The sequence below is a fragment of the Triticum aestivum genome, chromosome 5A, assembly GCF_018294505.1.
Source record: "Triticum aestivum cultivar Chinese Spring chromosome 5A, IWGSC CS RefSeq v2.1, whole genome shotgun sequence".
Lineage (NCBI taxonomy): Eukaryota > Viridiplantae > Streptophyta > Magnoliopsida > Poales > Poaceae > Triticum > Triticum aestivum.
This window is the reverse complement of record NC_057806.1, coordinates 520,269,575-520,291,376: the sequence shown is the minus strand read 5'-3', so window position 1 is coordinate 520,291,376 and position 21,802 is coordinate 520,269,575. Positions and strand designations below refer to the sequence as shown.

The window sequence follows — 21,802 nt, the reverse complement described above, 5'->3', positions numbered from 1 at the left end:
ACGACACCATCGAAGACATGATGGGTCAGCATTTTCAAGCTGAGGTCCTCGGACCATGCACTACAACAGGAACCCCCTATTGCAACGCATCAATGTGTTGCCACATGTCCACATAAGTGTTGCTGAGGTCTACACCAACAGATTTGTATCCGTTGTCGTTGGTGGCGTTGCAAGGGTCTACAACAACACATATACATGTGTTGGTAACTGATGTGTATAAGCATTGTAAGATAGTAACGTATAAGCTAAATCCCCACAACACTTCATATGCGTTGGTGGTGACCCCGCACAAATGGATTTTGGAATGGAGAAACAAATTTGCAGCTTTTGAAGTACTCCCTCCGTCCCATAATATACGAACGTTAGTCTCAAAAACGTTTGTATATTATGGAACAGTGGGAGTAGTTGCTACATATGTTACGAGGCCAATGTAGGTAGTGTACAGGAGATGCAATATAGTAAAAAAAGATCTCATATATTTAATCAATAATGTTGCTTTACAAAGAGCACCATCCAAGGAATACATGATACTGTATATAGATATGCTTTGTTCCAGGTATTGCACATCAGAATGGCATTGCTGATCTTCAGCTTGTACACATGTGTTTAACGAGAACATGTGCTTTGTACATAAAACAGATCAAAGCTTCGTTAAATGAGCATCTAGACTGACATGGTCAATCTTCATTAACTCGAACCAAACTGATCGGTATCTCTTGGCATCCATAACTCCATATCCTGAAGATAGTTCCTGCCAGTTGTCGCCATAATAAAGTGCATACTCTTCATCTTCTCCTAGCAATGAAGAAAATACAAATAGTTAAAGTATACTACTTTGAATAATAAACAAGTTCTTGACGAGCATGTTGTAAGAAAATGTTAGAACTCTGAACCTGTGTCTGTTTTGTACCTGAAAACAAGCAAATGAAACTGGAATCTAAATTACTTGATTTAATACTGAGCAGTTTGTGCTCAAAGAAACTATAGCTGCCGGTAGTAAGTGGTTGCTTGATATAGATAGACCATTGGAATCTAGTAAAGTGCTTCGACTAACGATTTTCTCAACTGAACGGGTACGCATGTCACACCAGCAGGCAAGAAGTGATGTCTTCTCGGGCGATTTTAGAAAGAATAATTCAGATGTAAGAACTTCTCCTAACGCCTGCAAATATCAAACAAAAATTTCAGATTCTAAGTTGTGGCACATGATCGCTAATATAAGTTCCTAGCACATTGTTCTTCGCTTATCCCTAGACTTCATTAATCATCTGCGAAGTCTTGTTTAACTATATATGATGGTCATGATAAAAAGGAAGCTAGGTTGTTTATCCAGTGCAATGTCCCATATGGTACTACAGGAAGAGTAATACTGATAACCTGGATATTCTGAATTTTTGAAGGAATAGTGCATGCACATCTACTGCATTTATTTACTACAAGCTATTATTCTGTACAAAGAAATTATGACTTAGGTTTCAGAATATGAAGATGATATATCACTTTGGTCTGAATGTCTACATATTTTGAATGCGTCGGCATGAGCTTGTATGTCCGGATGAGCTAGCTAATTGTCTACATAAGCGTGTATGATTACAAACTAGATATCTGAATGTGGATAGTGACATCTGAATGTGTATATTGTATAGCAGTAAGTTTGCAAACTGGCGTACTGTACTTAGCACTTGACAAAACTCAAAAGTAGCTAAACTGAGATGCGGACCACCGCATGTGCCCGCCGGGCTTAGCTGGCAATGAAAACCTGTGTATACTGCTAATCCTGCTATTTTGGTAGCGGACGTTGGGGAAGTGCCGCGGAAGCGTCCGCCTGCATCCTGAATCTAAATGAGCAATCAACATGGCATATAAAGATGAATTCATGTACACACGACGCGCGCGCGCACACACACACACAAAGAAACAAGGGATTGATGTGTTAGACGAATAAGCTGTGGCTCGGCCAAGGCGTGACGGGCGCGCGTACGTGCGGGTGCCAGACGAGCCAGGCATAGTCAGGGCCGTAGCTGCGTGAGTGTGTGTAGCAGCACGTGTACGTGCGCATGTGTGAGCTTGTTGCCGATGGAGCCGGAGGAGAATGTTGGCGCCGCCTCTTGTCGCAGTGCCGCTCTTCTTCTTCCTCTCAACAACCTTGTACTTCCTCTCAAGAACACACACACACATATGGCGGGGAACTCAACACACACGCACACAACCAAGAAGACCGGCTGTTACTTTGCACGAGAGGCCCTTTTCCTTTTTTTTTTTAGAAAAGGAGGATGACCCCCGGCCTCTGCATCTGGAAGATGCATACGGCCACTTTATTGATTATTCACGATGACCATACAAAGTATTACACCAATGTGCCTGAATCCACCATCTTGGCAACATATGCCACTACTCCTATCCAATATGATGAAAGAGAGCTAGCCGGGCCACTACCCAGACCACTCACGTAATCCTAACATCAATAGCCGGAAGCCGAAACACATTCGGAAGCCCCAGCCGAGCCACATACCTGGTCTGGGGCGTAATCCGGTCAGACGCACTCGTGTGTCGTCGCCGCCATCTTCCACAGGTCCGTCTTCAGATCAAATTGAGGCATCTACCATGTCTGGCCACTCCGCCATTGACGCCACCATGACGCCAAACAGCAACCTCCTCCTGCGCGAGTCCATCTCCGTGCATCGGACGTCGAGCCTCCACAGCGCCACGCCGCCGACATCCGCCGCCATCAATGAGTGAGACGGAGCACCGCTCCACCCTCCCCCCAGCCAACGCTTACTCCAAAACGGCACCCCCAGGAGAACCTGGACGCGTCGGAGGAAAAGCGGAGGCTTGGGCGAAGAAGGGCACGCCGTCAGCAGCTGTTACCCACCCCAAACAGCGCCCGCCACCACCCAGCCCTCAAGGCGGCGCCTTCAAGAAGGTCACGGCGCCAAAGACGCCGCCGCCGCCCACCGGAGTTAGGTTTTCACCCGAGAAGCTAGGTGGTGGGGAGTGGAAGGGCAGACCTTGACAGACGTCTCCATGAAGAAATCGGCGCCCGCAGGCGTCGTCGTCGTCGCGGCCGGCCGTAGCCGACCCGGGTTTCCCCCGATCTGGATCCCGACCACCAAAATCGCATCATTGGGAGGCCCTTAGGCGGCAGCATAGGGAGGGGAGGCGAGGGGTGCGGCGGCGGCGCTATGGGGCGTCACCACCACGCCAGATCCCTTCCTCGCCGCCAACAGCAGCCGGCGGGCCAGATCGGGCGCGGACCAAATCTGGCGCCTAAGCACCCGCACGCCTACGCCGCAGCCACGGCCGGCCAAGCTCCAGGCCACGCCACTCCACCCACCCAGAGAAGGAGAAGCGCGAGACGAAGCAGAGGGCCGCCGGGGAGCGCCGCGACGGCCGCAGCGCCGGAGGCCGAGCCTTCCCCACCTGGAGCGGTCGCCGTCGTGGAACGACGCCGCGCGCGCGAGCGGGAAGCCCCGCCGCCGCCGTCCGCCGCGCGGGCTTCGCCCGGCGGTTTCCTCCGGCGGCGGCGCGGCAGGGGAGCCGGGGAGAGGGGGTGGCGGCGCGGCGGGCTAGGGTTCCCCCGAGTCGCCTCCCAGGCGACGCCGAGAGGCCCTTTTCCTTGGTGGAACAAGAGACTACATTGTGTTTTTCCCAGCCCTCTCGGCTTCATCACTTTTCATTTATTGACTGAACTTATATATACACAGAGAGCTAACCATCACGCACCACTCGGCAGCCACATCTGCCCACTAACTCCAAGTCTCTAGGCACTACTCATGCCCACTACCTCCATGCACGCATGCACTCACACCGGCCATCACACTTGACTCGGCCAACACTTGCACATGCACTAACTAACTCATGCACTAACCTTGGTACCAATGGCTAACATGGTGTTCCTCTCCTAGATTCACTCTAGCGACCCGGCCACTAATTAGCCCACGCAAACTACATGCACCTATGACTATCGGACTATCCGGCTCACCCGGCTCGACGTATAGCTTGTCATGCTCCAACACTGTCACACCATGCCACTTCTCATGGCATCGCCGTTTCACACGGCACCGTCGGCATCTCGTCGTTCTCGCCACATCACACGGCCCCGAGGCATCTCGCCTCCTTCGTGCGCACAACTGAAGCTTTGCCCTGACAAGGTACTCCTTGAGCTACATGCCAAACGACAAAACAAAACATGATCCATCATGACAAGATTATTTCTAACAATCACCTCCCTAATCTTGTCATCCTAACTCGCCAATCGTCGATGTGGATCACCCGCAGCATCTTGGCGTGGACGACGATGTCGCAGTGCCAATCACCACTAACCATCTTGCCATGGCCGACGCCATCACAATGCCCGCCACTGCACCAACTTGCCGCACGTGGCTATCCTCCTCTTAACTTGGACAGCTCCATTGCGGCGCCGATCACCACACCATCATCACCTCACGTCATCGCACCGCAGCGTCCCACCGGCGGCATTGCGCTGCCGCCGGCCATCACCTTGCGCCGATGTCCTCCACCTCACATGGAGTCCACTGCGTCACCGCCGTCGCAGCCATTGCCTCCGCCCACCGCCACGCCGGCCACAGCCGCCGGCACTGTTGTCGCCGCCACGGATCAACAAGGCTCTGATGCCAATTGTTGGCGCCGCCTCTTCTCGCAGCGCCGCCACGCCGGCCACAGCCGCCGGCACTGTTGTCGCCGCCACGGATCAACAAGGCTCTGATGCCAATTGTTGGCGCCGCCTCTTCTCGCAGCGCCGCTCTTCTTCTTGCTCTATCTCACACAACTCTCTCTTTGGTTTGTGTCACACAACACAAAGAACACAACCAAGAAGAAGACCGGCTGTTACTTTGCACGAGAGGCCCTTTTCCTTGGTGGAACAAGAGACTACATTGTGTTTTTCCCAGCCCTCTCGGCTTCATCACTTTTCATTGAGGTAATATCACTAGCAGTCACAAAACTTGCGTCGGATGTGCATTTTAGTGCTAGAACTTGCAAAATACATCGTTGTGGTCGCATAACTTGCGTTTACGTGCACATACGGTCACAAATCCCGTCTGCCTTCATACGACGTGCTGGCGTGGCATACCTGGCCCGCTGGCAGCCTCTGATTCCGTCCGGAGCGGCGCGCGCGCGTCTTCTTTGCAGAAAACCCCTTAGCCCGTTCAGTCAATTGATTATTTTGACCAAATTTCTGCTGTTTTATAAATCATTTTTGACAAAAATCTCAGCAACTATTTTGACCAAATTGGACAGGATATCTGCTGTTTTATAAATCCGTTTTGGCAAAAAATCGCAGCAACTCTTTTGACCAAGTTGGACAACATTTCTGCTGTTTTATTAAGCTTTTGGCCAAAATTTGTAATATAGCAGACTTGCAACAAGGATCTAGCACGGACAAATTGACCTTAAGTGAACAGGAACAGACCATAATTGAAATGACATATTTGGCACTAACATAAGTAGTTTCTTAGTCGTACAAACCAAACCAAAAGTGACATAACTGTTATCACATCGTCTTCTAAATAAGTACTGAACTAGAGACCACAAGTTCATTCATGAACTCCATCACCAAACCAACAAGTTTCATTCATGAACTCCATCAGACTTTCACCTAAAGATGCATGTAATGTAAACTACAAAGACAAAAGGTCATGCAGATCATCAGGCCAACCTTCATCATAGAGATAAGGATCCTGGCTAGCTCCTGTTGCATTTTGGCTAAAAATGACCTCCTCCTCACCCTGCATGACAAGTGGCGGTTCATGTATTGTGGATCCATCGGGTCCAAATAGCAAGTTGAAGAAACCTGGAGCAGCAGCTCTTGCTCCTCTTGGATTGCCACCTCCTCTTGCATTGGCCCCTCCTCTTGCATTGCCACCTCCTCTTGCATTGGCCCCTCCTCTTGCATTGGCCCCTCCTCTTGCATTGCCACCTCCTCTTGCATTGGCGCCTCCTCTTGCATTGCCATCTCCTCTTGCATTGGCCCCACTTGTTGGAGCATTGCTTCCAGTTGTTGCAACATTGCTTCCCATTGCAATATTACCTTCCCTTGCCTGCTTTTTTCTTGGCCTTGCAACTTTCTCATTAGCAGTCTTTCTCACCCTGCCTCTTGACATGGCTGTTGCAACTCTAACCATAGGAATTGAGTCTCTGGCATTGGCAATGAAGCTAGACTCAGGTAGGGGGGCAAATTCCCTAGGTGCTGGATATGTAAACTTCTCCTGCTCACACAAGTACAATATAAAAAGGTGGGTATGTAAGCACTTAAATGGTAATTACATCTGCATAATTTTGTCACTGAATATATTACCATTTCTTGCATCTTGTAAACCATTGAGTCAGGGGTTTGTGTTGGATCGAGCTGAGGGTAGACTCTGTGTGGCATGATGTTCTGCAACAGGTAAAGCCAATGTATCAATGTTTAAGTATAGTTTGAAGATTAGAGGGGAAAATATATAAGCAAAGGATGGTACAACAATTATGCTTGGGTCGTCATATTCTTCTTCAATTGTTGTTTCCTCAGTTGTTGTTTGATTAACATGATTGTGGTGCCCCTTCTTGTTATGGTCAGCAGCTCCACAAACAGAACAATGCATGGTCACACCATGTTTGCTCAATTTTTCACCCCAGTCTTGTCTTTCTTCTCTTCTGGATCTTTTTTCCTGTTCTTCTTAGGCCTGCCCATTACTTTTGTGTACAGGGGTGGGTGAACAGCAATGACATGCATTTTCTTATTGCTGTGGGTCCCTCATTGGCATCATATTAAATCCATAACACTTCTTATATTCCTCAATAGTGTAGCATGAATGGACCATGCTCTCTGGCTCAATTCTCTCATGCCTAAAACATGCAATTGCATGATGGCAAGGTATGCCAGATAGTACCCACCTTTTGCATTCACAAGAGAGCATGTTCAGGTCAACAATGTATGTGTTGTTCAAAGAGAAAACCTTGAAAACACCTTGCCCATACTCTTGCACCCTGCAGTTCTTTGCCCACTCCACATACTTGTCCAATTTCTTCTGTATCTTGGGACATAATCTGCCTGTCCATTTCTCTGCCTCTCTCTGCTTACCAACAATCCTGTTTGTTAGCTTCCACATTATCTGGTCCAACATTGACTTAATTGGCATTTCCCTCGCATACAAAATGTAACTGCAAAATAGTACCAAATATGTAAGCACACAGTTGGCATTTGATTTTTTGTTGACAAGAAAATAACAAGAGAGGAAAAAGTAACAAGAGAGTAACCTATTGAACACTTCTGACATATTGTTTAGTAATGTGTCGCACTTGCAAAACGGGTCAAAGAATGCTTTGATCCATGTTCTTGGCTCCAATTTCTCAACCCAGGTGTAGGCACCCAAGCTGTGTTCTTTCATTAGATCCATGTTCCTGGTGTATGCAGCTTCATTAGTGGACCTTGCTATAGACCATAGATCATTCTTGAGCTGCTCTCCCTTGTGTACTTTATGGAAATTTTGATAAATGTGCCTAACACAGTTTCTATGTTCTGAATGAGGGAAAACCTTTTTCGCTGCATTTATTAATCCCTGCAAAACAGAACACATTAATCTCTGCAAAACAGCACACACTTATGTTGTTGCAATGAAGAAATTGAATGATCTAGTACTAACCTTCTGCTTGTCACTCATAATGGTGTATGGTGAGGTGTTCATTATGTTCAGGTCATCCTTTAAGGATGCTAAGAACCACTCCCAGCTATGGGTTGACTCCACTTCACATAACCCAAATGCTACTGGAAAGATACAATCATTGGGATCGATTCCAACGGCTATTAGTAATGTTCCCTTGTATCTCGTTTTAATGTGACAACCATCCAGGAAAATGATTGGTCTACATCCCTTAAGGAATCCCCTCTTGCATGCATCATATGACCAGTACAATGTGGAAAAGTGGTCTTGTACCTTCTTTGTCTTCTCATCAAATACTTCCTTAGTGCACAAGAAGAACTGGCTTCCTGGATTGCTCCTTCTAAGCTCCTGACCATAGTCCCACAAAGTATTATATTGGTCATCATCTACTCCCCTTATTTGATTCACTGCTGCTCTCCTAGCTCTTCCCAACTTACTCCTGTGTGGAACCAAATTATATTCTGTCTCCACCTTATCTGAAAATTTCTTCAGAGGCATTTTTTCATTGTCTCTGAATTCTTCTCTGAACTTGTTAGTAAGAAAAGGAGCAGTCAGAACTCTCAGGTCCCATTCTTTTGTGTAAGTGTGATTGTCAACATACTTCTTGATCTGTATGCTACTTGACCTGTTATCTTTACCTGCCTTCAAGTACCAAGTGCAACCAGGCTTGCATACAGCCTCTAGTGATACTGAAGTATTTCGGAGCTTGTTCACTTTCACCCTATTCCTTACACTGTATGCAGTGAGAGCATGCCTCAATTCCTTCATATCTGCAAACACCAACCCAATCTTAAACACAGGTGCATTCAGATCAGTTGTTGGGTTGAAAGTACTGAATTTGTGCTTCAGCTTCTCTTTCTCTTCTTTCGACATATTTAAGTGGCTGTCCTCCAAAGCATCTTCTGGAAGTTCTTCTTCAAAGTCTGGCAATATGTTCTTCTCTTTGTGATCATCAACATCTTTGTCTATATTTGCGTCAAACAAATCATCATCACCTTCTGCAACTTCATAGTCACTCTCATAGAACTCCTCATCTATTTCTGACCCTGCATCCTCATCATTTCCCTCTTCTTCACTATTGTTAACATCCTTAATATTCTCCTCCTCCATAGCATTCCTTGAGCTACATACTTCTCCAAATGACATAGATCTCCTTGTTGTCCTTGACATTTTCTCTCTAGGACTCTGCTCTTTCTCTGGATAACTGACATTTTCTTTTCCATGCCTCTTTGTAGTAATAACCTTAGGTGGATCCTTCACTCCATTTGTCAGAACATCATCTTTGTTTAATGACTGCAGGGTATCACCATGGTCTACTATCAGCAGTAGGTTCTTGTGCTCTAATGTTGCACAAATCATAAGAACAATGTCGGCATCACAGGTCAAGAGCTTCAGGCCATCACTAACTGTCTTTCTTGGTTCACACCAGTAAACATCAATCTTTGAAGCTTGTCTATCATAGCCCAGCTGCAGAAGAAAGTCATCAATCCAGAGTAAGGACCAAGTGTCAGTCTGACAATTGTCAAACCAATCAACCTCATAGTCCATGTATGTTCTGTTTATGTCACTGCCACAAAAGAAACCACTATGGTGGATCTCAACACTGAACATACCATCAAAATCTCCTGCAATGTAAAAGAGTTCATAACAAATCAGTACATCATGTTAAAATGTCAGATTTAGTTAACAAGTACATCAGTCCTCCCAACAAGTTCAAAGAAAAAATTCAGTTAACAAGTACATCAGTCCTCCCAACAAGTTCAGAGAAAAAATTCAGCAAATGCCAACTTCAGTTAACTGCAGCAATGTCAAACAGCGGCAGCAAGTTCGTTTCTCGGTCAGTGCACAAATAATGTTGGCTTTTGGATTTTGATCGCTAGACCAAAACTCCCAGGAGCTAATACACGTATGATGTGCAAAGCTAGCTAGCAGGCAAGCAGCTTAATTGATTCCTGTACGTAGAGCTGGCGAGCTTGCAACTAGTGAAGCTAGCGATCGGCTGTCTCGGCAAAACCTCTCGGCAGAACAAAACTGATCGATGGATTGATAGCCAAAGGCTCTTGACGTGCCTTGCTCTTTTATTGCTTTTGTTCTGATCGGTACAAGTTACAGGGATTATACGTGCATATATATATATATAGCAGCTTGGACTAGCACTCAAACCTACTCGGTTTGGACTTCTAATCCTACAACTACTACAAGTGCCCATCTGTGTCCGACTAGGACTCTAACACCACACGTCGTGGTTACTCCTACAAATAAGCTCATGCACTAGCCGTTTTATTCCTAACTGAATATAACTGACGACTAAACTAGGCGCAGGATTACACATTGTCAAACTTCAGATAACACTGCACACATTCAGACTTTTGAAAGATTCAACTAGCAGCAGTACACATTGTCAAATATCTAATAAATAATTTCCCCCAATTAAACACTAGAACAATTTACATGGAGGCCTCTCGTTCCTCTGATCATCAATTTCTATGGATAAAGCGACCTCCTCAATAACCCCTAATTAAACCCTAGCACGATTCCGCAAGCAGGGCCCCAACAACCATCCGTACGTAATGCCTAAGTCAAGAACGGGCTACGCACGGCGCCAACGTACATCAATCAGACTTGATCGCCCTACCCCATGAACCCTAACTACGTCGGAGACGGCGAACATAACAACGAACAGATGCAGAGTCAGAAACGACAGAGGACAGTAGGACTAACCATACGACGGCGCTGGATCGCCTCGCACCCGACGACGCGGGTCATCCATGTCCTACGACGACGGCCGCCATGCCGCCACCGTGTTGGAAAAATCGACGGAGACAGAGGAGCGACACAAAGGAGGGAGACGAAGCGGTGAGGAGGAGTGGGAATGAACGGGTAGCATTTTTGGGGACCCTTTGGGCAAAAATAGCAGGCCTGCCTGTTCCCCCCGTTGCAGGGGTTTTTCAGCTAATTACGAAACGGGCTAAGGGGTTTTCTGCAAAGAAGACGCGCGCGCGCCGCACCAGACGAAATAAGAGGCTGCCAGCGGGCCAGGTATGCCACGCCAGCACGTCGTATGAAGGCAGACGGGATTTGTGACCGTATGTGCACGTAAACGCAAGTTATGCGACTACAACGATGTATTTTGCAAGTTTTAGCACTAAAATGCACATCCAACGCAAGTTTTGTGACTGCTAGTGATATTACCTCCTTTTCATTTATTGACTGAACTTATATATACATAGGGAGCTAACCATCACGCACCACTCGGCAGCCACATCTGGCCACTAACTCCAAGTCTCTAGGCACTACTCATGCCCACTACCTCCATGCACGCATGCACTCACACCGGCCATCACACTTGACTCGGCCAACACTTGCACATGCACTAACTAACTCATGCACTAACCTTGGTACCAATGGCTAACCTGGTATTCCTCTCTTAGATTCACTCTAGCGACCCGGCCACTAATTAGCCCAAGCAAACTACATGCACCTATGACTATCGGACTATCCGGCTTAACCGGCTCGACGTATAGCTTGTCATGCTCCAACACTGTCACACCATGCCACTTCTCATGGCATCGCCATTTCACACGGCACCGTCGGCATCTCGTCGCTCTCGCCGCATCACACGGCCCCGCGGCATCTCGCCTCCTTCGTGCGCACAAGTGAAGCTTTGCCCTGACAAGGTACTCCTTGAGCTACATGCCGAACGACAAAACAAAACATGATACGTCATGAAAAGATTATTTCTAACAATCACCTCCCTAATCTTGCCATCCTAACTCGCCAATCGTCGATGTGGATCACCCGCACCATCTTGGCATGGACGACGATGTCGCAGTGCCAATCACCACTAACCATCTTGCCATCGCCGACGCCATCACAACGCCCGCCACCACGCCAACTTGCCGCACGTGGCTATCCTCCTCTTGACTTGGACAGCGCCATCGCGGCGCCGATCACCACACCATCATCACCTCACGGCATCACACCGCAGCGTCCCACCGGCGGCATTGCACTGCCGCCGGCCATCACCTTGCGCCGGTGTCCTCCACCTCACATGGAGTCCACTGCGTCACCGCCGTCGCAGCCATTGCCTCCGCCCACCGCCACGCCGGCCACAGCCGCCGGCACTGTCGTCGCCGCCACGGATCAACAAGGCTCTGATGCCAATTGTTGGCGCCGCCTCTTCTCGCAGCGCCACTCTTCTTCTTGCTCTATCTCACACAACTCTCTCTTTGGTTTGTGTCATACAACACAAAGAACACAACCAAGAAAAAGACCGGCTGTTACTTTGCACGAGAGGCCCTTTTCCTTGGTGGAACAAGAGACTACATTGTGTTTTTCCCAGCCCTCTCGACTTCATCACTTTTAATTATTGACTGAACTTATATATACACAGGGAGCTAACCATCACGCACCACTCGGCAGCCACATCTGGCCACTAACTCCAAGTCTCTAGGCACTACTCATGCCCACTACCTCCATGCACGCATGCACTCACACCGGCCATCACACTTGACTCGGCCAACACTTGCACATGCACTAACTAACTCATGCACTAACCTTGGTACCAATGGCTAACCTGGTCTTCCTCTCCTAGATTCACTCTAGCGACCCGGCCACTAATTAGCCCAAGCAAACTACATGCACCTATGACTACCGGACTATCCGGCTCAACCGGCTCGACGTATAGCTTGTCATGCTCCAACACTGTCACACCATGCCACTTCTCATGGCATCGCCGTTTCACACGGCACCGTCGGCATCTCGTCGCTCTCGCCGCATCACACGACCCCGCGACATCTCACCTTCTTCATGCGCACAATCGAAGCTTTGCCCTGACAAGGTACTCCTTGAGCTACATGCCGAACGACAAAACAAAACATGATAGATCAAGACAAGATTATTTCTAACAATCACCTCCCTAATCTTGTCATCCTAACTCGCCAATCGTCGATGTGGATCACCCGCACCATCTTGGCGTGGACGACAATGTTGCAATGCCAATCACCACTAACCATCTTGCCATGGCCGACGCCATCATAGCGCCCGCCACCACGCCAACTTGCCGCACGTGGCTATCCTCCTCTTGACTTGGACAGCGCCATCGCGGCGCCGATCACCACACCATCATCACCTCACGGCATCGCACCGCAGCATCCCACCGGCGGCATTGCGCTGCCGCCGGCCATCACCTTGCGCCGGTGTCCTCCACCTCACATGGAGTCCACTGCGTCACCGCCGTCGCAGCCATTGCCTCCGCCCACTGCCACGCCGGCCACAGCCGCCGGCACTGTCGTCGCCGCCACGGATCAACAAGGCTGTGATGCCAATTGTTGGCGCCGCCTCTTCTCGCAGCGCCGCTCTTCTTCTTGCTCTATCTCACACAACTCTCTCTTTGGTTTGTGTCACACAACACAAAGAACACAACCAAGAAGAAGACCGGCTCTTACTTTGCACGAGAGGCCCTTTTCCTTGGTGGAACAAGAGACTACATTGTGTTTTTCCCAGCCCTCTCGGCTTCATCACTTTTCATTTATTGACTGAACTTATATATACACAGGGAGCTAACCATCACGCACCACTCGGCAGCCACATCTGGCCACTAACTCCAAGTCTCTAGGCACTACTCATGCCCACTACCTCCATGCACGCATGCACTCACACCGGCCATCACAATTGACTCGGCCAACACTTGCACATGCACTAACTAACTCATGCACTAACCTTGGTAACAATGGCTAACCTGGTCTTCCTCTCCTAGATTCACTCTAGCGACCCGGCCACTAATTAGCCCAATCAAACTACATGCACCTATGACTATCGGAATATCCGGCTCAACCGGCTCGACGTATAGCTTGTGACGCTCCAACACTGTCACACCATGCCACTTCTCATGGCATCGCCGTTTCACACGGCACCGTCGGCATCTCGTCGCTCTCGCCGCATCACACGGCCCCGCAGCATCTCGCCTCCTTCGTGCGCACAACTGAAGCTTTGCCCTGACAAGGTACTCCTTGAGCTACATGCCGAATGACAAAACAAAACATGATACATCATGACAAGATTATTTCTAACAATCACCTCCCTAATCTTGTCATCCTAACTCGCCAATCGTTGATGTGAATCACCAGCACCATCTTGGCGTGGACGACGATGTCGCCGTGCCAATCACCACTAACCATCTTGACATGGCCGACGCCATCACAGCGCCCGCCACCACGCCAACTTGCCGCACGTGGCTATCCTCCTCTTGACTTGGACAGCGCCATCGCGGCGCCGATCACCACACCATCATCACCTCACGGCATCGCACCGCAGCGTCCCACCGGCGGCATTGCGCTTCCGCCGGCCATCACCTTGGGCCGATGTCCTCCACCTCAAATGGAGTCCACTGCGTCACCGCCGTCGCAGCCATTGCCTCCGCCCACCGCCACGCCGGCCACAGCCGCCGGCACTGTCGTCGCCGCCACGAATCAACAAGGCTGTGATGCCAATTGTTGGCGCCGCCTCTTCTCGCAGCGCCGCTCTTCTTCTTGATCTATCTCACACAACTCTCTCTTTGGTTTGTGTCGCACAACACAAAGAACACAACCAAGAAGAAGACCGACTGTTAATTTGCACGAGAGGCGTTTTTCCTTGGTGGAACAAGAGACTACATTGTGTTTTGCCCAGCCCTCTCCGCTTCATCACTTTTCATTTATTGACTGAACTTATATATACATAGGGAGCTAACCATCTCGCACCACTCGGCAGCCACATCTGGCCACTAACTCCAAGTCTCTAGGCACTACTCATGCCCACTACCTCCATGCACGCATGCACTCACACCGGCCATCACACTTGACTCGGCCAACACTTGCACATGCACTAACTAACTCATGCACTAACCTTGGTACCAATGGCTAACCTGGTCTTCCTCTCCTAGATTCACTCTAGCGACCCGACCACTAATTAGCCCAAGCAAACTACATGCACCTATGACTATCGCACTATCCGGCTCAACCGGCTCGACGTATAGCTTGTCATGCTCCAAAACTGTCACACCATGTCACTTCTCATGGCATCGCCGTTTCACACGGCACCGTCAGCATCTCGTCGCTCTCCCCGCATCACACGGCCCCGCGGCATCTCGCCTCCTTCGTGCGCACAACTGAAGCTTTGCCCTGACAAGGTACTCCTTGAGCTACATGCCCAACGACAAAACAAAACATGATACATCATGACAAGATTATTTCTAACAATCACCTCCCTAATCTTGTCATCCTAACTTGCCAATCGTTGATGTGGATCACCCGCACCATCTTGGCATGGACGACGATGTCGCAGTGCCAATCACCACTAACCATCTTGCCATGGCCGACGCCATCACAGCGCCCGCCACCATGCCAACTTGCCGCACGTGGCTATCCTCCTCTTGACTTGGACAGCACCATCGCGGCGCCGATCACCACACCATCATCACCTCACGGCATCGCACCGCAGCGTCCCACCGGCGGCACTGCGCTGCCGCCGGCCATCACCTTGCGCCGGTGTCCTTCACCTCACATGGAGTCCACTGCGTCACCGCCGTCGCAGCCATTGCCTCCGCCCACCGCCACGCCGGCCACAGCCGCCGGCACTGTCGTCGCCGCCACGGATCAACAAGGCTCTGATGCCAATTGTTGGCGCCGCCTCTTCTCGCAGCGCCACTCTTCTTCTTGCTCTATCTCACACAACTCTCTCTTTGGTTTGTGTCACACAACACAAAGAACACAACCAAGAAGAAGACCGGCTGTTACTTTGCACAAGAGGCCCTTTTCCTTGGTGGAACAAGAGACTACATTGTGTTCTTACCAGCCCTCTCGGCTTCATCACTTTTCATTTATTGACTGAACTTATATATACACAGGGAGCTAACCATCACGCACCACTCGGCAGCCACATCTGGCCACTAACTCCAAGTCTCTAGGCACTACTCATGCCCACTACCTGCATGCACGCATGCACTCACATCGGCCATCACACTTGACTCGGCCAACACTTGCACATGCACTAACTAACTCATGCACTAACCTTGGTACCAATGGCTAACCTGGTCTTCCTCTCCTAGATTCACTCTAGCGACCCGGCCACTAATTAGCCCAAGCAAACTACATGCACCTATGACTATCGGAATATCCGGCTCAACCGGCTCGACGTATAGCTTGTCATGCTCCAACACTGTCACACCATGCCACTTCTCATGGCATCGCCGTTTCACACGGCACCGTCGGCATCTCGTCGCTCTCGCCGCATCACACGACCCCGCGACATCTCACCTTCTTCATGCGCACAAGTGAAGCTTTGCCCTGACAAGGTACTTCTTGAGCTACATGCCGAACGACAAAACAAAACATGATACATCATGACAAGATTACGCGTCCAGGGCTGTCGGTGGCCGCGCCGTCCGCGTACGGGCGCGACGGGAGCGCAGGTCAGGTATGGCGTGGGACGTGGGATGTGGGCGACTGGGAGCGCCGTATAGAGCAGCGTGACGTGCGTACGAGCATAGGTATAAAGGCTCGCTAGCCTCTGTGTATCGGCAGGTGGTGTTTAGTAGTTGAGTTCGTGCTCAGGAAATAAAACTAAGTGGCCGTTCATGCGGCCGGCGGCGTTCGTGCGCCGGGCAAAATCCTGCCCTGTCCTACTCGTTTTTCTTTCTTCTACCTCTGTCCAGCTGTGAGAGAGAGCTAGCTAGGGCTGCGCCAACAATTGGTATCAGAGCTTCGGTTCGGACGATCACCGGTGACCATGGCGTTGGTTCCTCACGGCGGTGGCGTGGGCGGATCGGCGTCAATGGCGATGTCGATGCTCACGGTGGACAACTATACCGGCTGGGCGATCAAGGCGCAGGCCATCCTCGACGTGCACACCGTGTGGGAGGCGGTGGCGCCGGGCGATGCGGCGGTGAACGCGAGGAAGGACAAGACGGCGCGTACGTTGCTGCTCGGAGCGTTGCCGGAGGACATGCTGCTCTCGGTGGCGACAAAGCCCACCGCCAGGGAGGTATGGGACTCCCTGAAGGTGAGGTTCGTCGGCGCCGATCGGGTCCACGCGGCGACGCTGGCGACGCTGCATGGGGAGTTTGACCGCCTGAAGATGGCGGACGGCGAGGCGCTGGACACGTACGACGGGATGACGGCGAGGTACGCGAACCTCGGGGAGACGCTGGGCGACACGGCGCTCGTGAAGAAGCTGCTGGACACCGTCCCGGATCGATTGTTCCCCGTTGTCGCCGGCATCGAGCAATTCTGCGATGTGACGACCATGGTGTTCGACGAGGCGCTCGGGCGGCTGCGTGCGTTCGACGAGCGGGTTCAGCGCCGTGGACAAGATGACGGCGAGCGCGGGGGTGAGCAGCTGCTCATGACGGCGGTGCAGTGGGCAGCGCGAGAGCGTCGACACGGTGGTGCTCGGGACGACGACGACGGCAAGAGCGTGGTGTCAAGCAGCGGCGGGAACCGGCGCGGGTGGTGCTACAAGTGCGGCAAGCGCGACCACTTCAAGAGGGACTGCCCCAAGCTGCGGAGGGAGCCGGCGGCGGAGTGCGCGCTGCTGGCGGACGTCGTCGGAGTTGAAGACGGCGGACTCCTCTGAGCCACGGCTTAGGGGGTGAATGTTAGACGAATAAGCTATGGCTCGGCCAAGGCGTGTCGGGCGCGCGTACGTGCGGGTGCCAGACGAACCGGGCATAGTCAGGGCCGTAGCTGCGTGAGTGTGTGTAGCAGCACGTGTACGTGCGCGTGTGTGAGCTTGTTGCTGATGGAGCCGGAGGAGAACACGTCCAGGGCTGTTGGTGGCCGCGTCGTCCGCGTACGGGCACGACGGGAGCGCAGGCCAGGTATGGCGTGGGACGTGGGATGTGGGCGACTGGGAGCGCCGTATAGAGCGGCGTGACGTGCGTACGAGCGCACGTATAAAGGCTCGCTAGCCTCTGTGTATCGGCAGGTGGTGTTTAGTAGTTGAGTTCATGCTCAGGAAATAAAACTAAGTGGCCATTCGTGCGGCCGGCGGCGTTCGTGCGCCGGGCAAAATCCTACTGTGTCCTACTCGTTCTTCTTTCTTCTACCTCTGTCCAGCTGTGAGAGAGAGCTAGCTAGGGCTGCGCCAACATGATGAACACCACACCTACGTGATGTCATTGAGGTGCTCCCATCATTGCTGGCCGTTTATCTTCCCAGCACTCATGAAATTCAGGTAGCTTTGTATCTCTAATATTATAGGAAACCTGCAAGACCATAGTTCACTAAGCAACAACTTAAAATTCACATGCTAGTGAGAATAAAAGATGCAATGTGGCATCCTGCGAAGCGTTTTTGTTGTGATGCATCCTTCTGGTCCAAAAATGATTGCAATTCATCACAGCATGCAAATAAATACAAACATTAAAGTATTGAAAAGTATCTGAAGCTAAAGAAAATAGTTCGGTTGAATCAAATTTTTACCTACATTACATACCTTCGCATGCTGGCAAGTGTGAGATGTCTCGAGTATGATTCATATACCTTTGTAGTGCTGTTATGTATTACTCATGCTTAATATTACTGAATAAGGAGAGGTTATGCACTTGTAATATTGATTTCTCCATGAAATCGGAAGCTTTTCTAAGAGTGAATAAATAATGCGCAATCACCCCTGTTTCAACCAAAAACTAGATTCTCTCCTCATAAGTCACGAAAGATGCAGGCATTGATATCAAAACAGGACTGGTGAATAGTCATCCAAGGTAAAATTATTATTTTTCTGCAGTTTAATGTGGCACTCTAGAGTATGATAGCCATGTAGAGAAATACATACAGATAGTATAGGTCCATCACACAATTATTATGGTCTGCACAACTAAAGCAGAGGATCACCAGCAAAAACATGTATAGCAAAATTAGAGGATCAGGTTTCCTCCAACGTAAAAGAGGATCGCTAGCCATAACTTAAATACATTAGTACGAATATATTCATCGACCAATTTAATTGGAAGGGTACAGAGATGTGTTCCAATCTCGTTCTAGTTGGTCCATCCATGGCACAAGTGGAAATTTAGAGAAGCTAGGCACCAAATGCCAATGGAATTATAGAAGCCACCATGTTGTTAAATTAGGGGGGAATGGATTATTGGGGATAATGGGAAAACCACGTTCTTAAGGGAGATAAATCCAGGTGAGTGGTGGGGTAGGCCATAGGCGACCATGGCAACCTCCCTAGGAAGAGCGGTCGCGGTTCTTGCTATATCCAGCCGTAATCTACGACGCCAGACGACAAACCTAGGTATGCCACATAGGGCAAGAGAGGATAAGAGCAGAGGGGAGGAGTGTCTTACTGAACCATTACCGTGGGAGTCGAGGTAGCCGAGGCAGAGCAGCACAATTGAGCCAGTGGCGGCAGCCGCTCGTGCGGAGACGCCGGGGTCAGTGGGCCGAAAAACCGGAGGAGCAGGAGCCGCGCCGGTGACCCGTGGTGGTGGGTTGCTGCAGGGGCACGTGCAGGGGCCCGGAGGACCTCGCGGCGACGGAGGATCTGAGGATAACACTCATGGGGAGTTGGGGCCAGCAAGAAACGACGTAGAAGAGCGCCGGAGCTAGGCCGAACCGGAGGTCATGGCGGCAGCGTCATGGCCATGGAGCTCGGGTCAGAGAGGAATCGTGGGATGGAGAGATGGGATAGGAAAAAGTTTTTTATTTTAACAACGGATGGGTGTAGGGGTGTGTACCGAGTGGTTACCATTCCCCCTTTGGATTAGGAATAGGGAGGTTAGCGCTAATCTCGGACATGGGGGTTGAATCAAACAACACTTGGGTTAGTATCGTTGGTAGATATCCGTTGTTATATGGGGGTGTTTGTTGTAGTGATGCAAGGATAGAATCCTTGAGCAATAGCTTCAGACTTCGTCTGAGGTTGAAGTTTTCTGTAGAGAATATCGCCCCATGGGCGCTTGATAGCATTCTTCTCTGCATACTCAGGATTGATGAAGTGATACTTGAACCATTCCTCTTCCCAATATCTTTTGATCCATTGGATTCGGGACTTGCGCTGATTGTAGTTCTCCTCATGACCAGACTTGTAAAATTCATACAGATCTGGAGGCAAATCCAGAGCAGTATTGCCATGGCGTTGCCTGCCACCTTTCCCTGTAGATTTTTCAGTTGCCATTATGTTCAGACTGAAAGGCTTCAATACTCTAAATGGCTTTCGACGACTGGTCAAACAGGGACTGGCTTCAAGAGATCCAATATGATGTTGTAAGTATTCTGCAAATGAATGCAGACTATGAGAACCCAGGGATTCTCCCACGGACATGTACCCGTGACAACATTATATATGCGAGGGAAGGGGAAGAGGTCATATGCATTCTCAAAATATTTTGAAGATAAATCAATTTGAAGACATTGAGCTCACAGTGCGAAGACATTCACTTATTTTGAAGTGAGTTGGTTCTAGATTTGTACGAATCCATGAATAAGTACAAGTGAGGAATCTAACCAGTTGTGAAGTATAAGTGAATATACTTGCAAGATATGAGATTCAGAAACAGAAAGATCCAGATTTGGAAGTGTAGAAACCTCTTTTGGGTGAAGTGGATGGATTCAACAGTTCAAAAAAGCGGTAAAAGGGAGTTTATTTACCACTTGAAGAACTGCTAGAAAAGGCGGAACGAATGCCGAGCAGTTCAATCTCCCGCGCCCTAACTTGGTGGCGCAAGACACCTACGGCGGCGACGAAGAAGACGAGGTCCGTAGCTGGCGTGGAGATGGCGTTGAAGAGGTCGTGACGGCTAAGCACTTTGTCTTCGGCGTCGACTCGAGCTAGCGATGGCGCTAGGGTTTGAGCGAGATGGCGAGGTGGAAGAGGAGATAATGACCGCAAATGTGAGTATTGATAAGTTGGGAGGCTGCACAACGCAATTACGTAGGTGCCCCTGGCGGTTCACATCTGATGGACACGTGGCTTGCATGCAACTTATTGAGAGTTGGGCCATGTTCCCATGTGCGCCTGGTTTGTTGAGTGGTCATTCTGGCTTCTCCGGTTTTCAGGAAAAAGAGATAAGGCATTAAAAATAGTTTTAAATGTGTGTCTCTGTATCTTCAGCTTACAAGGACTCAATGAAGACATTCGACACGTGTCAACAAAATACATATGACTAGACAGACAAAATTTGGGGAAGAAGCACATAAGGGGGTTAGGGTCTGATCACATTCACTTAGTTCAGAAAATGGCAAGTTTGAAGACATAGCTATAAGTGAATCCTGTAGAGGACAGAACACATATATGTATATATTGATATATCTTAAGAGACCAAATCAACATGGCAAAGATAAACTTTGAAGTCAAATCAATGTTGAAGGAAAACCAAATATGAAGATAATGCAATCATGACGGTGAATGAAAATCTTTGAGAAAGTTTGGTGGTGGCTTTACCCACTATATAAGAAGTATTAGACCCACACACGGCGCACAATTATCGTGGCGCTCCGAAGTCAAATTCCACATTAATGTATTCACACTCGGAGTGTAAGTCTTCATGAATTGAAGATATACGTTACTTCGTGTGTTGCACATCTAAGTCATCAATATGCATAAGGGTTAGGATGTGTGTCCATTCACAAGACATTGGAGGATTCTAAGATATTTATCTCACACCGCAGCTTGCAAAACCTTTTCTCATCCAAGGGCTTTGTGAAGATATCTGCCAATTGCTCTTCAGTGTTGACGTGTATGATATCAATGTCTTCCTTCAACACATGATCCCTCAGAAAATGATGACGGATTTGAATGTGCTTTGTCTTCGAGTGCTGAACTGGATTGTGGGCAATATTGATGACGCTCTCATTTTCGCAGTAGAGTGGCACATGCTTCATGTTGATGCCATAGTCCTTGAGTGTTTGCTTCATCCAGAGAAGCTGAGCGCAGCAAGATCCAGCAACAATGTATTCAGATTCATCAGTGGAGAGTGATACACAGTTCTGCTTCTTTGAAGACCAACAGACAAGAGATCATCTAAGAAAGTGACATGTGCCTGATGTGGACTTGCGATCAACCTTATCACCAGCATAATCAGCATCTGAGAATCCAACTAGATCAAACTCTGAGCCCTTTGGATACCATAATCCTAGTGTTGGGGTGTAAGCCAAATA

At 49.4% G+C, this 21,802-nt stretch overlaps 1 protein-coding gene and 1 pseudogene across 2 annotated transcripts; one reads left to right on the top strand and one right to left on the bottom strand.

Annotated features, from left to right (window-relative positions):
- Nucleotides 1-5,416: 5,416 nt before the first annotated feature.
- On the bottom strand, nt 5,417-19,356 carry LOC123104443 (uncharacterized). Of its 2 annotated transcripts, XM_044526292.1 has the most exons (6): nt 19,002-19,356; nt 7,644-9,286; nt 7,258-7,559; nt 6,483-7,161; nt 6,317-6,397; nt 5,417-6,227 (listed from the first exon to the last, which is right to left on the bottom strand). In XM_044526292.1, exons 2-4 carry the CDS (start codon nt 9,270-9,272, stop codon nt 6,738-6,740), a joined length of 2,355 nt encoding a protein of 784 aa, XP_044382227.1. In that variant the 5' UTR covers nt 9,273-9,286; nt 19,002-19,356; the 3' UTR covers nt 5,417-6,227; nt 6,317-6,397; nt 6,483-6,737. The 2 variants fall into 2 exon arrangements, with proteins under 2 accessions (XP_044382227.1, XP_044382226.1); XM_044526291.1 differs by having other exon boundaries at nt 6,317-7,161.
- Nucleotides 16,685-19,003, top strand: LOC123104444 (uncharacterized; annotated as a pseudogene).
- Nucleotides 19,357-21,802: the final 2,446 nt, after the last annotated feature.